This window comes from Bombus pascuorum, chromosome 4 (assembly GCF_905332965.1).
Source record: "Bombus pascuorum chromosome 4, iyBomPasc1.1, whole genome shotgun sequence".
NCBI classification, from domain to species: domain Eukaryota; kingdom Metazoa; phylum Arthropoda; class Insecta; order Hymenoptera; family Apidae; genus Bombus; species Bombus pascuorum.
Window position 1 is genome coordinate 9,214,097 of NC_083491.1, and position 17,991 is coordinate 9,232,087.

General features: G+C 34.3%; 1 protein-coding gene across 7 annotated transcripts in view; it reads right to left on the reverse strand.

Annotated features, from left to right (window-relative positions):
* Positions 1-17,991, reverse strand: part of LOC132906064 (neurotrimin-like) — a 316,775-nt gene that overhangs the window by 149,757 nt on the left and 149,027 nt on the right. For 5 of the 7 annotated variants that reach the window (XM_060957922.1, XM_060957920.1, XM_060957919.1 and 2 more), the window contains exon 1: positions 153-317. The exons of 1 other annotated variant lie outside the window; for it this stretch is intronic. In XM_060957922.1, the coding sequence (XP_060813905.1) occupies positions 153-231 (79 nt within the window). In that variant the 5' untranslated portion in view covers positions 232-317. Of the gene's footprint in view, positions 1-152; positions 318-17,991 lie in introns of those variants that run through there. One more of the 7 variants, XM_060957918.1, reaches the window with a different exon arrangement.

Genomic DNA, 17,991 nt, shown 5'->3' on the forward strand with positions numbered 1-17,991 from the left:
CATCACCGCCCACATCGAACGATCGCATTCCATGCACGTCAATCTCTGCATGCCGATGATCACACGTGCCTCACACAAGAACCATTGAATTCCAACAATTCTTTAATCATGGACGATTTATAATCGAACGCTTATCGTGGTTCATCACTGACCTTCCACGAAGGCTGGACAGACTGCGAGGAATTGCGCGACGATGTAAATCGTTGACACGAGAATGCGGTTCAGCAACATCCATCTAGGAGTTGGCGTGACGCCGCGACGAAGAAGAACGATTCGCGCCGGAATCTCGGTGCAGACTGGCACACGAGGGGCTACACGGTTCGCCACCGACGAGACTGAAACGAGAGGGTGAAAACGGGGATGGCGATAGTTGGAGGGAGAAAGAGATATATATATAGAGAGAGAGGGAGAGAGAGATAAAGGCATCCTTTCTCGATTGCCGTAAGCTTTAGGGTTGGTTCGCATGCGCCCGTCGGGGCTCACGTGCCCTCCGCCATCGCGAACCATAGGACCCGCCTTCCTCATACGAAAGACACGTTCCCAGGATAGCGAGAAACACACGTAGACATAGGTTCTGCCACTGCTCTAAGGAATCCAACCGCGAAAGTTCCCCTTAGGACTGATAGACGGTCGAAAGCTTGGCCTCTTTCTACCAAGACTAGACGCACGGCTCTCCATGTGCGGTTTGCCTTCACGACAGCTGAGTTTAACTTGATCGATGAGATTTCTTTTTCCATTTTTTCTTTTTTTTTATTGGCCGATTGATAATTCAACACGTGTGAAGGGTATTAATATGTCGACGAGAAAAGATGCGTTAACACGACGTTCGAATTTCTTGAACATAATAATTTCTTTATTTAACCAGCTACCACCTATTTTCTTACGTGTTGTTTCATTTTGATTCAAGATAAATTTTGTCTATATCCACGCGTGTTTATTAATTTTTCATTCTATGATTATATAGCTTCTACTTAAGGGACGATCTAATTCTCAATACAGATTTTTGTATCGCAACAATGATGAAGTTAAGTGTTCAAAAGGAAAATTATTTGACTGATGTACAAAGTTCAAGGAAATTTTGTTCTTTACGTCTGCATTCTGCCAACATCGTGCACGATGTGCGTGGTTCAGATAATTAATTTTATCGACGTTTGAAAAAAGTCAGGGTTCACATTTCTGGACAAGCTATCCGATTTATATGGAATAAAAATAGCTTGAAATCACTTCTTGTTCGATCGATGAAAAGGATTATCTACTTTTCTCTGTCAGATGGTTAGATTACGTTCGTGATTCAGATTCGCGGCACCGGGCAAACATATACGTGCAGAGGGTGCTTTAACAGACTGCCGATCAATCAGTCGATATTCCTACTCATTGGCTCCCTTCGTTGAAGATCAGGCAATATTGGTCATAGAATATTTGGCTAGAGAAATTATTGTTTTGTTATTCTGATTAGATATGGGATAAATTTTATATTTCGTTGAAACGGACATAGTCAACCAGGAGTGGGAAATCTAAGGCAACAGAATATATGTAGATATAATTAAAACTCTAACTGAAATGAGCATGAGTTGCAATATCAGGTACGCTGCAATAAAATCATGAACGACAAATACAATAGGAGAAATAAATATATAAGGAAGGGGAGAACATTTAGAGAGAAAGGGAAGCGAAGACAGCCAAGAATTAATCGTGAGAGTAAGGTGTGGAAAAGCGAAAGAGAAAAGCTGATACTGGCTGGAGGACGAAAACAGGAAATGCGTTCTTTATAAGATAGAAATAGGGACATAAAAAAGTTATTAAAGGGATTGCTATGGAATAGAGCCTAACGTATTGATTAAGGAGGGAAGCAGGAAGAATGAGGCAGTGGTAAATTGATTAAGACCTATATATAAAAAGCATAAAAGTACAGAGAATAATCTAAGCCAAATGTAAATTTGTGATGTCATGTCATAGTTTTTAAAAAAAATATATATATGTGTTAAGAGAAGTTTGTTATAATATACATAGGTATATTATACACACACATATAAGAATAGGCTTAATTCTGTGAGCTTTGTGTCAAAATATCAAGTAGGCATCTACGGTCTAACAATAACATTTTATTAGGCAAAGGGAATTTTAATTCAGTAAATCTGTTAATACATAACATTCTACCATTTACAGCCCACTTTTGCTATGTACGATGTTAAAAGCAAGACCATTATCATTTCCTTCTGTATTCTTTAATATCTTTTCAACACTTTCCTTAAAGCTTTTAAAGAATTTTGCATATATGGCACTTTCATATTATCTTTAGCCATGGAATACAGTAATAAATATTGTACTGAAATGCATACGGGACATCTTACAATTTAAAAATTCAAGTGAATGTTAAAATGTGTAAAGCATAATTAACTGTTCAATGCTGTTTTATTGAATCATTTTTATCATACAATAACCATACTGATCTAATAAAATGTATAACTACTTACAGATAATTTATGTTAAGTATTTACATGTCTATATATCTAATATCAGTATATATAGTATCTAATAAATAGGTGCTGCAGGATAAATGACTAGTAAACTCACTACAAAAAGTTGCTAGAACTTATATAAGCAATTTTATACAAATGGAAATTTTTAATTTTCCTCTATTCACCACTATACATACCTATATTAAACATAACTAAATATACTAACGAAAGAGAAACTATCAACGAAGTATACCAACCCGTATAAAATATGTAAATGTATTCAACTCTCTGACTGTGCAACCGCTGTATCTACCAAATATTTACTAACTCGTTGAATACTGTATCAAATCGTAGATGCAACCTCGCATTCAATCTTCATTTACAGAACACTCGTTCTACTGCGAACAATCAAAAGTTGCATCGTCTATAAAAAATACGATTTCCATCGGCGTTAAAGTAAAAAGGCGACGTTGTGCGACTGTTCACTTTGAAATGGTACAAGAACCACCCTTAAACTTGCTGTTGGTGAGTTCCGTTTGCGAAGGGGTGCACAGTATGGTGTGAAAGTCATCCGAAAAAGATTTCAGGAAGAGTTTAAGCGATTCGCGTCTTTCAGGAACGTGGCATGCGAAGTAGTGCAAGTCATAAACCCACCAGCAATAGTATTCGTAACAGACATTATAGCACCTACATCGCACTATTTCGAAGGATGACTTTAAGTGCGGGTGTACCGAAAGTTTCGCGGGGGTGCTATCGTAAACCAGTAAGAGATGGCTTGAAGGTGACGGCAGCGGAAACGAAACGTGTTGCCAACTCCTCTACCGACCTTTCTTTGCCTCCGCTGTTTCTGCGCTTAACCCCTTGCTGTGTTTCTTTCCCCCCTCCCTCCATGTTTAGCGTTTTCATTGGCGAACTAAAATCAAGGAGATTTCCACCACATATATCCACCCATTTACACTTTACACGATCTGATATTCACGTATGGAACTAAGCCCCGTTCAGATTAATCAAGTTACTCGAATTTAAGGGACTCGACTAACGTAAACGAGGATAGAAACTTGACAAAATAACTTAAATCAATTAAATAACAAGTAGTAAAACAACACTAGTAAAGTGATTTCAAGTTACTTGAATTCTGGTAACTTGATTAAGTTGAACGAGATTTTAATATATATGATTGACAGGTGGCAGGATTTCGTATCATGCAATGTTATTGTTCTTTGTGCCTTTAAGTGGCTTTATGTTAATGGGTGGATAATGAAATCTCTTGATAAGGAATAATTAGACTGTGGATGTGTATGCAAATTTTTATTTTTTACGGTATTGTATTTTTATTTTTTAATTTCGCTATGATCCTCGAATATTTATATTTCCATATATATATATATATTTTTTTTTTTTTATAGTAAAATTGAAATGAGAAGTCATACATATAAATTCTTTCATAAACGCATCAATGTTTCAAACTTACAGTATCAGACGAATACGATCGAAAATTACTGAACAAATGATCGGAAAGAATATTCTAGGGTTAAGAAAGTCAACTTTTTAACATAGCGTAATGTATTGATTATAATGCTTGCATAGCGCTGAGCTATTTATCTTAAAAAGGATAAAATTTCCATATGATTTACACCATCAACTTTAATTTTATGTGTGTGTTAAAATTTTTAAATCTTTTTCCATGCAAATTTGCTATATTATTCTATATTTAAAATTCAGGAATTTGAACGGGTTTCAATGGAACGCGTATACACGAAAATTGTGTAACATATGTCAGGGAATTATAAATTCTTCTTATAACAGGAGAGTAAGTATACATTTCAATATTGAGATATTTTTGGATTTTTTTAAATTCATGTGTATTAACATATTTATATTATATTATAGTATTTTTATTCGTACACATATTGATACATGAATTCCTGACTATTTAGGTGTACTTGGAAAAATAAAAACATTGCTTTATAAATATTCAAACTGTGCATAAAATTCATGAATTTCAATAGGTATCTACATATGTATTTACAATTTCTCAATAGCTCAATTTGATTAATTGAACTTTTGTTCCGATACAATTTAATAAAACATAATAATACCAATAATAACAAATATGCGATATGTGCAAATATGTATATACGAATACTTAAAAATTACTTGTGTATTTGTGTATTATACGTATATCATATATGTTCATACATGTAGTACATAGATAGAGTACACAAATAGAGACCTTCGTTTTATACACAAATTTTTTTATATGTTTAGAGTTCAAATACATTTTTCATAATATTACTTGTTATATATTTTTCGACGTTTTTAAAGGTATAATGAAATTCCAAAAAACTGAGACTCAGAAATGTATAAGAGTCGTCAAAGTTCGTAAAATATAACAAAAATTATATACATACTGTTGCACGTATCGCTACATCAAATCGCATTGTATGTGTTCAAGCAATACGTAAAAATGTTTATTCTCTTCTTGTATAATAGAAAGCAATGTAACCTATTTATAGCACAATATAGTCCAATATAACGCCTCAGCATTCATGAAGTTTTAATGACGAATAAGTAACGCGAAAGTTAAGCAAGTTCTGTCCTTTAAGTTGTCATATACAGTTAAATGCAGCTTAATATATTTAAATAGGTTCTAATTTTCAATACTAAAGTTAACTTTGTTCTCGTCATACTACGAGAGCTAATATGCTAGTTAAGAACTTTCTAGTGGAAATTCGTAAATTCAACAAAATACAAAAACAATACGGTCGTGTATTTGAAAAGCAGGGAACATTATTATATATCATACGATATATTATATATTTCGAGCGCAATAGATACAATCGAATCAAGTTAGCGTCCCTTGTTTTAATTAGAATTTAATTTTCACTGGGCCCTGCTCCATAATTACATATGGGCGAAAGCATCAAAAGTGAAATATGTAGAAATTGTTAATTACGGAAATGACGGGTTACATTCATGTCATAAAGTCTAGCCATATTTCTGCCTTTCGCAGATGTTAATGCGAAACTTTGGCAAGCAATTTACCAACCTACGTATGTAATTGTTGTAATGGTACTGAAAATAATTAGTTACTGCGATGTCGATAATTTGTTGGACATTGATGACAGCAGTAAATATTGTTATAATGGTTTATCAAGTTTAAACAAACATGTAACGGTATTTCTATTAAATATTCAGTAAGATTACGAGCTTATTTGTTACAAATTGAAATAATTTCAAATAGAATTGTTTTAAATAAAATTACAGATTCAAAGTTATTTCTGCTAAAGATACTTTCATATGGTTTGTAATCAAAAGATAAAATAATTATAAGCAAAAAGTGTCAGAAAGAAACTATACCCAACACTTCTGTAACTTCATTAAAATTTCTTAATAGACATTTAAACTTTGTACGTAATTTCATATCCAACTGTCGCATAAAGTAGTGGAGAAATAAATTACTATATTCGAAACTTTAACTTCTCTTTAATCAAGAATTTAATTCTGTGCTATTGTAACTTTTCATTTCTAAAACTTTTAATTTGGATGTCAATACTTTTTCTAAATTATATTCTATGTGATAAGACAATTTTAACTTGAAATAAAATTTCATAGGTTCAAGCAGACGACAGTAGATATTTTATTCAAAGCATCCAATTGTTACTTGGTTTTGAAATTAATCAAGGTATTTGTGAAACGAAACAGTATCCGGTAGCTTTTTGCATCTTTAATGATATTAATGAATAGAATATATTTCTTTCATGAAAGTTTATTTGTCGCCAAAGGAACATAAATATTAGGTAAACTTCTTCAACCATAAAGTATATTTCTAATAGAAGTGTTAGTACATTTCCATTGTTTCAATTTTAGAACAAAGAATATCTCTTAATAGAAACAAGAAATTTTCATCTTTTAATAAAAAGTCTCTAACAAGAAAATCTCATTTTTCTAGAAATAAGATTTTATCCTTTTTATAAAAGATACATTTACATTACACGATTTGCAAATTTTTAAAAATTGCGATAAGAAATTGCATGAAGTTACTATTTCCTTATTTAAACATCATACTAGAAAATATCGATTTGAAGAAGCTTAGCAATGGTCATTTATTTCACTTTCCTCGAGAGAAGGGTTCAAAATTTAACGAGTACGCGAATGTTAATGCTCCTTTCGGCCGTGATTGCCAGGAAATTCCCGGTGAAGTTTACGCGAACAGAACCGACTGGAATTCATAGCACCGTTCCAATGTCGTAATAGAAGCGCGCAAGATAACGTTTCGCATTCGGAGAGTAAAGAAAAAAAAGTGGTCCTTCTCAAGGAAACCGTTATCTTAGCTGCGGCCATTTTAAGATCTACCGGTGGATCTGAATTCAGCGCGCTTCTTCAGAATTTCAGATAGAAAGGCGTCATACATTAAACATCTCCCCCTCCCCCTACCAATGAGAAAACCCACACATTGCGCGCGTTTCCTAAGAGAATTAGCTTTCAACGCTGATCAAATAAAATCTTAATGAATTCTATCGTGACCACCATTCTAATTGTTTTGCATTATTTTTCGTGAAATTTCAAATGGAATTTCAAAAGAAGATCAAGTAGCTCATTTTAATTCAATTAACAGAGGGATGTTAGCGATTTTAAGAAGTTGGACTTCCTTATTCTGATGTTTTCATTTCATAATACTTGTTCACAAATTGATTTTTAGAGCCTGATTCACTGTGAATAATAAAGTAATATGAAGATTAATGATAGTAATGCATAAGATTCGTGAATATAACCTTATCTCAGGGAGAGGATTATAATTGATTACACTTTCCATTTAAAACCTGGGATCTAATATTTGCTATAAATAAGACATATAATGTTAACATAATGGATACATATATATGTGGTAGTAAAATAAGATAAACATATATGAGACGAAGTATTAGAAAAATAAAATGATTTTAAAAAACTAGAGGTGGATATGATGTAACTTTAAATCGCACAATGTTATGTTTAGCTGGTGATTACAGATAATATAAATTGTGTTTAATACTCCTTGCAATGAATAGTAAAATTTAACAGTTTCGTTTACAATGAAATGAAACATTTCAGTGCTATCCCACTTGGAAATCAGTTGAAAAATAATAATCCCCTTTTGTAAAATTTAGTTCAGAGAAATTTCACAGATTAAAATTACAACGCGGAAATATGTAATATTAATCGAAATAATTAAATATAATCTGAAATTAAAATTGATTTCCGCTGTCTAAAAAAATGTTGCACAATCGCCTGTGCCAATTAATTTTAACTTGTGCTTTCATTTCTTCTGCGCGAACTGAAAACACATATCGGTACAGAAACAAAACAAATATACACATACGAACAAAAATGAAAATAATCAACAAATAAAATCTCCAACTCGAAAGAAACAAATGAAAGAAACACGTCTAACTGACGAAAACCGTACGAAACAATTTTTTACAAATTTTTCTACAAATTTTCAATAAAAACTACAACGCCATTTAAGCTTTATTATTTAATTTCTCTTCTCTTGTACTAATTAAAACAAGCAGAGTCAAAATTGAAAATCGGTCCATGTTTTCATATCGAGTTTTTCTTTCCATGGACTAATAGAAGTTTTGGTAGAATAAAATTTCTTTGCGAATGAGGTGTTCCTTCTTCAAAACAATCTCGGACACAGCGAGTTAACCACGTCGATAAAGGGCAGTCCGATGCGAAATTAAGTTTGCAGCGAGCGTATTGTATGTATATCGGGACGATATATCTGGCATTTGCAAACATTACGGAAATATACGTAGTATGGTCCATCGATTGATCTTGTATGCTTTACGTAATCATTCCCCGGTTCAGAGGTTACAAGATACCAATGTCTAATAGGAAATCGTTTTATTGCGCATTCACGTGAAATATTGACAGAACTGCACGTGTAATATGCGTTCCATGCTCTTAAGTGTACACCAGGGAGATAATTTATTGCCACGTTAGACATTGTACCGTCAATGCGTATCTCTTGTAGCGCAATCGGATCGCCATTGCGTCAGCTTCGAGTATCTCTTGTATTTTAACACTGCACACGTTACTTCCGGGATCGATTGTACATTTACGATCAAGTTTCAAATAAATAAATATTCATAAGTACAAGAATTATTATTTATTAGTTGGTAAATTTTGTCGTTCTTTCGGTTTATGGCTATCACTGGTGTTTAACATTATTTGGAAAATTTTTTATTCGAGTTCTCAATTCACGTTTGATTTTTATTTTTTGATATTTTATTATCCTGTCTGAAGCATGTAGCATGAATATAGTGCAAATTTGAATACCAATCATCATTCATTAATAAAAGTTTGACAATAAGTTCCATTATTGTAGAAAATTTGTAGCTGGGTCGTTTGATGTCAAATTGATCACTTTTTGACATCGACATTAGAAACTTCTTTTAAAATCGAAGTTTAAAAAGGAATTTATAGGTCACTATTCTGCGTTTCGAACTTGTTTTGACAAAAATTATGAATATCAATGTAATTTGGAATAGGTAAATATTTATCGGCTCGGTAGAACTTACGTGAGTCAAAGAATATTTTTCTCGTAAACGTTTCGATACGAATATTTACAAGCTTCGAGAATTGTGAAAATAAATTGCGCCATAATAACTATTTCATATAAACATTAATACACTGTATCATGATTAAATCTAGAAACTTTCAGAACGATGCGCGGTCGCGATATTAGAATCGTCGATAATTCCCATTAACGATAATTAAAATTTCTCTGTCATTATACAGACTTGAAACACACGCAATCGTGAATCGTTAACTACGAAACTAACATAAATTAATACGGGCGTAGAACGATTTTACATAAAATTCTGTAATCCCAAGCGTAAAATTCCGTCGTGTATTTTCGAAACGTGTTTCGAATTTTCAAACGTTTCATATCAAGGTTTTGGGAATTGTCTCTTATAATAAACAGAAAACGCTGAAAAATATATTGTAGCATATTTCTAATTTATATAAAGTAACTAATTCACGAATTTCCGTAACGTATCCTTTTTCTAATTTCACTTGTTATAACGAAAAAGAATCGGAAAGTATATTTTAACATATTCGCAATTAGGGAATTAATTTATATAAGAATTACGAAAATCGAAAAGTAAGAAGTCGTTCCATCTTTTTTACAAACATTCATTTAAATTCCGAAATGAAAGATCGATCTTTAACGGTATGCTAAATATCATCGGACTGTTTCGAGCTATCTCCGAGTTTCTTTAACATGCATATATTCAACGGCGAAGAGTATAAAAGGAAATTAAAACATTCTTTGATCCGTCGGTCGCTAGAAGATGAAAATCGGTCAAACTTTTATGATCTCGCATTAATGAACAAAGTTCAACTGCAGATTAATCTTAGCAGTAATGAAAGTACAGCTGGCTAGCTAACTTCCGGAATAGCTGAACGAGAAGTGTAACTTTCCGCGCGATCCGCAAGAGCAGAAGAATTTTTATGTTTCACCGACATTCCCCGGCTAATTGACCCTTTACTGTCAGATATCAGTCAAAGCGAGATTCAGTTTCGAATTAACCTTTTAACATATAACTAAATTAAAGGGGATGTTCCGTATAAACTACGCAAAACGATTAGAGGATCAGATATTTCTATCAAATAGCTGTTGTTTATCGTATAATTTCGTTAAATGAACAAAATTCTTTTATGTACCTTTTGCATATTTACGATATCTATTTTGCAAAATATTTATATTATCCATTATTGATACATATTATATGTACAATTGATTTTATAAAATTGCATAAAAAATATTATGTCCGCATAGCAATCATATAAGGGAGTAAATAGAAATAAATTCAACGAGCCGTTTAAAGCGATTCCAAAACAACCCAATTTAATATTCGAGCAAATTCTTTGATCCATTTGGTGCTGCACTTACGTGTGTACATTCGTTGTATACTCGGCAAAGACTAATCAAAAGCGACCGCAGCACCGGAAAAGTTAAATATTTAATGTTTCCAAACCACTTTGTGCTACATATTTCAAGGCTACAAATTCACACGAATGCAGAAGCTATTAAACTGTTTCAACGTTTTACCTGTACGCGTCTGCCACTTATTTTCTAGTAATTAAATAACGGTGCATTTGTATTCGTAACATTCAAGATAATAATCATTCTGCTTTCTGAGCTACGTTGTTGACTTACTTTAAAAACAGTTAGTTTACTATAATATCCTCTTCCATCTTTATTTAATGCTCTTAAAAGATGAACGTTACTTTATATGAGATTACGAAGTGGTTCTTAACTGGTGGCACAATTCGGTACTATGCTAACTCGAAAATGAGGTATTAAACGGAAAAATGTTGTTTTGCATTTTATTTGCATTTTATGTTACATTTGTTTTACTTATTTTCGCATGTATAATAATTGCCTGCTGGTTGTTTACTCATACATATTCAATACGTGGGCAAGTTTAAGTATACTTGATAAATTTTCGAGCTCGATTTTATCAAAAACAAAGGGTCATTTCAAAAAATTTTATTCCATATTTTCAATGTATTTTTTCACGTAGAATCACTCCGTACCCAATCGTACTTACGAACTACCCTGTATATGTGTTTAAAAATGTTAGAATACAATTAGTAAATAATGAATAGTTTCCGTTACTGCATTTCTCTGCCCAAAAATAGCATATAGAATTCGTTCACTTGCCCCACTAAACAAATATTTTACAACCAATTATCGATTCTCAAATCGCTCCATAAATACATATAAAGGAGAGTGTTATTTTCAGGATAAACGAAATAAACCAGTCACAGGTGTTCGCCAAGTCGAAATACAATAATCACCGTTCAAGGTAATCCCCAGAGTTCCTTATTCCTTTGACTCGTCCCGCGAAAAAATGAAAGCGAAATGGCAGCCACCGGGAGACGCCGAAACTTTCAGAAAACATTCATTCTGGCAAGAACTGGAAGCTCATTTCCTGGTGGCGAGGTGCGCGGCGAAAGACGAGTAATTCGATTTTCGCTAAGTGGCAACCGAAAGCTCGGTCCCGTTGGGCTCGGAATAAGTCAAAGTCGGAGAAAAGCGTAATCCTGGTCGTTTTATTCATACCAATTCTCAAGCCTCTCTCCCACTGTCTTTGCTCTTTATCTTCGTGCTCACCGCACTTTACACGCTCTAATGTGGCCCAGCGAGACGTTAAAGAGCGGCACAAACGAGAAAACTTAGCAACTTCGTTAGTAACCGTGGCGTTGTTTAACCTCTCACATGCAACGCGTCGCGGAGAAAACGCTGTTCGAAACCGCGTTGCTGAATCCAGCCAGCCATCTTAACTGGCGTCACGAGAACGTTACGGTGGCGAACATTATGTCGCGGCGTAATGCGAGCCGCGGGATACCTACACGACGATATCGAGTTGTTACATGCCTTCGATGGTTCTGATTACACCGTAAAACTTGCCTCGTAAGAGCGCATTGATCATGAATCGCTCGTTCGTTCCTCGGAACACACGTATAGCGTTAAGTAGAATTTCCTGTAAGGGTCAGACATACATATGTATTAAAAATTGTTGGTAGCTCGGTACAAAATACTAGGTTGTAGAATTATTTAAATGACTCTCCTTTTATTAATCGAATCCTATTATCGACGATAGACGTCCATACTTTTAATTTTAGGATCCTTGTACGATTAAATTTGTGACTTCGAACGGTCTTTTTAGATGTGTAGCGGCACATAAGTCAACGAAAGAGACTTGTGTCTTGGAGTGCCAACGTTGTTTTGGTTTAAAGGTAAACGAACTCCGGACAAAACATTATCGTCGTTATTTGTAATCATCAACCGGAGTTACACTTGAACTTTTTGTCATACCACCGGTCGATATAAATAGAGGAACGTACTCTCTAGGACAATCAAGTATAGCGAGTCATACAGTCGAATAGCGAACGCAGAGTTAAGCAGTGGCATTGAGCGAGCGACGATTACGACCGGTATACACTATCACTGTACTTGTATTTAAAGTGATTTTATCTTACATTGACTATTACAATTTTATCACTCGTCTCTTTAATAAAGCAACGCGTATAGTAATCCACGTCTGACGTGTGGAATTTGTGCACACTGCGAAATGTCTAGCTTGTAAATGGTTGAGCTTGTAAATTGAACAAATTATTTTGTATTATAATCCTGTTTCGCGAAATAGCGCATAAGCGGTACAATGTTTATGAAAACCAAATTCTCGGTCTTACACATTTCACTTTTGTATCTGTTAGAAACGTAGTATAGCTAAAACTCTTTTATTTCATTAAAACATTCATATGTAATTCTTTGTAGACGATTGTATCCAAAATAAGACAGATACTTATGAAATATATAAAGTGAAACTATTCAAAATACATATATCGACGACATTAATTATTGCGAAATTGGCAACGGAAGAAAGCCACCGACTAAACGATGACAATTATCAACTTTGCTCTACTTATTCGAAAAACAAGCGTCACCTCTATTCCCTTCTCTGGCAACTTTCTCACGCTCGTAAAACCTCGTAGATGTATGTACTCCACATGCACTGCAGTTAACAAACTATTTCTCAGGTCTGATTGAATGAAACGTTTCTGAAATTTTCTGCCGGTCATCCGGTGGCATGCATCAAAACTCTTCATTATAAACTCCAAACGAATGAGAATTTCACGAATACTCGAATGTCGCACGTCACAAATCTATTCAACCGGTTTGTTCCTCCTGGAGCATCGCAGTTTCAAGTTTCGTCGCTTGTTATATTGGTGTTATGAAGTGATTTCATATAAGCGTCAAGCGTATACGTCTAACGCTATACATGGTAATCTTCTTAGGAATCTTCAATTGTATTGTATTTTTTAGGATATCACCGCGTTATTTTTAATTCTAGATTTCTAATATTTATTTATATCGTTGCTACACGAATTTCAATGATACGAAAAATATTTCATACATAATTTGAATGGTATCAATGGATCGATACTTTGCAAGAATATTCTTTTTCCAAGATTGTTTTTCGTTCTCGTTGATACCATTCAAAATATAGATATTTATGCGACTGTACGATCTAAATGTTATTTATTACGTTTAAAGATATTGAGTATTAAATTTTTTCATTGAAATTCAAAATGCTTTAAAACAGTGATGAAACGAAAGTTCCCCATTAACCTTTCCATTCAGGAACAGTAACATGGTATTGCAATGTTTTTTGATTAATGCATGCATTGCACTAATAAGCTTCCAATATGGCCAGTATTTACCCCTAGAAATTGAAATCGATTTTCAAGAATTCCAGATCAGCACAGAATTGAATTAGCATTTTGATATTACACGCAAATTACCTACAGATGATTAAAATACTGTGTAATCCACGATGTTTAAACGAGTTTCAACGCATTGCATATGTTAATCACAAACTGTAGCGGCTGTGCGTTTCGTTCGAACGTTTCGTACGCCGCAACATACAAAACCAATTACACGTTTCAATGACCGAAGATGTCCGGCCGGTAAACGTTTCGAATTCAATCGAAACCTGTTTATAGTAGCTCGATCGAAAATTGGACGACAACGTAATACAACGATTGTTGTACAGAATAAATTTGCTTCGCATGAACCTACGTATCCGAGAAAACGAATTCGTTGTTCAGTCGTATGTTTACGCGTTCTTACTGTTAGTGAATTTCGTAGGATCAAATATATATCTTCTACAGATCAAGTGATATAATTGTACGTAGTTTAGGAAGGATAACACGTTACTATAATTCAGGAATTGAAATACTAAACGACATAAATTCTACAATCAAGGACTTTCTATAATAGCGTCTCTGTCAATCTTCTATTTGAATCAATTATCTGTTTATGAGATATCAAATATTCGTTATGTATTTGGATAATGAATTTGAAAACTTCATTAGTTGATTAGTTTCGTTCCTGAATAATTTTCTCGGATAATTTATGAGATTCATTTTTAAACTTATAATTGAGTTGTTCAGAAGACATGCCGATTAACTCCATAAATTTAGGTATAGAGGAAGATAACGATTAGAAATACAAAATATTAATTACGTATCTAACTGATGAATTTGAAAAATTAATAAAAACCAGAATTTGCCAATTTGGTGCCAGAGAGGTTCGTATAAAAACAAACAATTTTAATACCTGTCAATAATAATTACTAATACAAAAGTAACTTATCGTCAATTAAACTGTCTACGATTTCTTCGGCTGCAGAATGGCTGGACATACAGATCGGCCAGGAATTACTAATCAGGTCGCATCTGTCGCAAGTTAAAGCTTTCCAGTTAATTTGCAGTGGGTGGTAACATTAAAAGGGGAGAAAGGGATGGAAGCAAAATGTGTGTACACCTTTAACAAATAAGTTAATAAGGATGAGTAATTAGGCAACGAACAGATTGAAGCTGTTCAAACGTTCTACATCTGTCATACGGGTACAGACGACTTCGTCTTAGTGCAACCGGATTTCCATGAATCTTCTACGTCCATTTGAGTCGTTTCAACGAACAGATCTATTCCTATTCGGAAACATCGTGATCCTAACCACGAATTCGAAGCCGCCGTACTATTCTGACATGGCGCTTTAACGTCGCTTCTGAGCTACAAATTGACCTTCGGCCACGAGCCTGGAATAAACAACGCTTCAGCTTCGTGTCCGCGCGAGCGCAAATGTAAGCTAGACCACCAGACTTACTAGGCGGTAACCAGAGTGTCGACGATGCGACGGAGCTTAAAGGGAAATAATTGCTTTTCCAAGCTGACGCTTCCGGAACTCGTGCTCCGAATGAATCAACTGGCAGATTTGCGAGCGGAATGCACACGTCACACCTGATTTCCCCTGTAATGCTCGGACCTCTTAGGAGCTCCGGGGGTTCTTCGCGATTTACCGCGGGAAGAACGGGTAACTTCAAACGAATTGCTCTCGCAGTTTCATCTACGTGCCTGTTCACGAGCGTTAAGAACATATTTTACGAACGCAGAAGTAACAACTTACTTTTCTTTACTTCCTCGTTTTACAAGTGATTTCTTCGCAGGAGGCGTGATATCAATGCAATTGCCCAAATTCATTAGTTTCTCAATTGAAAGAGGAAACATGTAGGTATGTTTGACGACGAGTAAATCTATTCAAATTATTTCACATGAAAAATAATAGTTTCAATTACAGAAATCTATTATCTTTCATATATAAAATGACAATTCAAATGGATTTATTTATAATTGAAAATATATGTTCATATCCTTTTGTTTTCCCTGAGTTACTCTTTTGTCCTGAACGTCAATATCATCTTATAGCTTCATTAATCGACCATAGATCGATTACGTCTATAGTATACGAGATAAAGTATGATCTGTAAGCTGGAGTCGCTTGCCGAAAGGGCGCGATACAAAGCGATCGGCAGTTGCAACTACATTACGAAAGGATATAGGTATTCTCTTCCTCCACGTGCATCTCTTCACTTATTGAACCTCATGTGTCTTATAGACAAATGTTACAAGTCAAATAATTCAACGTAATAATCAGGAAAGGGAAGTTAACCCTGCTGCATTCTCTGGCTCACTTTCAATCGCATTTTGCTATCGTTAATAAATTTCAATACACTTTGTCAAAAGTAAGGAAGTGTCTGAATCCTTTTGAATGGTGGTGTACATTGAATCTAAATTGAATCGCTACTTCAGCAATTCTTGAGGTGTATACAACATAAAAGAAAATGGATGTGTAGGGACAAAAGCTGAGAAAAATTGTAATTAAAAATCTATACTTATCAATAGCAGTGATCGTGTCGAGCCGAAGATATATCGTAAGAGGATTACGCGTCGTAGTTGCAATTAAACCGACATGAAAATCCGCAAATGTGGCGATAATGTATTCACAATGTTGACGAAGTAGCCGCAATTGCATAGAATCAAATGACCGCCAGCGTCCACCAGAGGTACGAAGCGCTTATGAATATGTAATAAGTGTACCTGTAATTATAGTTGGTCTTAGAATTAACAAAACACGGAAATTCTGTAGATTGTGTTTCACGTGGTTCTTCCACTACTACGCTCCATTTTCACCTGTTAATCGTATCGGTACTTAATGAAAGATTTCTAGAGAACTAATGAAAACGAATCAACGTTAGTAATATAATTATACGTTTCTAGAATAATACACCAAATAATATGATTGTCATTTTTTGATAATGCATAATATGTAAAATAATCTCTTGTGAATATTCCAATTATCCAACAATAAATGTGACGTAATTCATCCTGAATAAAAGTAAACTTCTTTATGAAAAGAAGGAGGATATTTCATTTCTGATATAGGAAGATTGTTATGTTCAAGGGATTGGCAATCTGAGTGGAGAATTTTCATGTCTGGGTGACGCTTTTGTTTAAACAAACAGAAGGAGATTTCATGTTTTAACAGAATCTCTACCATAAATAGAAACGGAAGATCACATAAACGAAGAAGGGTTATTTCATCTTTTCCTCGCACTTAAAATTTATACACAATATATGAAACGTTAAATTAAGTTTTCATATAGAGAAAGATCCTATGTAAAAGCGAAATAATCGTCTAGCCAAATCGTTGCAAATCGTTACTATTTACTTTTTGCAACACCGAGAATCTACAATATCGCATGCGTAGCTGATTCTCGCTTTTTGCGAGATACGAACTTGTTAACGTTATTTCAAGTAGTGTACAAGTTCCTTTTCTCGAAAAAAAAAAAAAAAAAAAAAAAAGAGAAACAAGATTATCGTGATTTCCCGAGACGAGGGTGAACGCCTTGCTATGTGAAGACTGGATGGGTGTGGTCGGGTTCATTTTCCTTTTATTCAGTTCACCGTCGGTAGCTTGGAAATCTCCAACGTAAAAGGCTCGTAGCTTGGCGAGAAACAACCCGAAACAATACTACCGGAAACAATGGTCATGCTGTTGACGTCATACCGATACCTTGCTGACACGACAAGCTAGAAATTCCTTGTTCGAATTTTTGCTAAGGGTGAAAACGTCTTAGAAACGGGATGAACTGTGGAAACTAATCGAAAAGGCATATTTTATTCACGACAATTGGTGATTATTACAGAGTTTGTAGATTAATATTTCATTTAGACTTGATCAAGTTAAAAATTAAATAACAAGAAAAATAAATCAGTAGGTGAGAAGAAAGATTCTACGAGATGTGAAACGTCGTTCGCTTATACATTTATTATAATTATGTATAAATATTAATAACACCTTAAGAGATTATTAGTTATAAATTATTGTTAACGTCATTAACTTATTTTTATATTTTCTGGGCATTGTATACCTCCGGGTGTCGTTTCCAAGAGTTTTCAAAATATCCCGAAGAAAATTTACTGCTAGTAAAGCAGGTGAATAAAACTAAATTTCCAAATTAAGGTTGTTACTTTCCAAAAGTGAATTAATTGTAGCGGTACATGAGTCAACGGAAGATTCCAATCGGGAGAGACTTGTTGTGTCTTGGAGAGCCAACGTTGTTT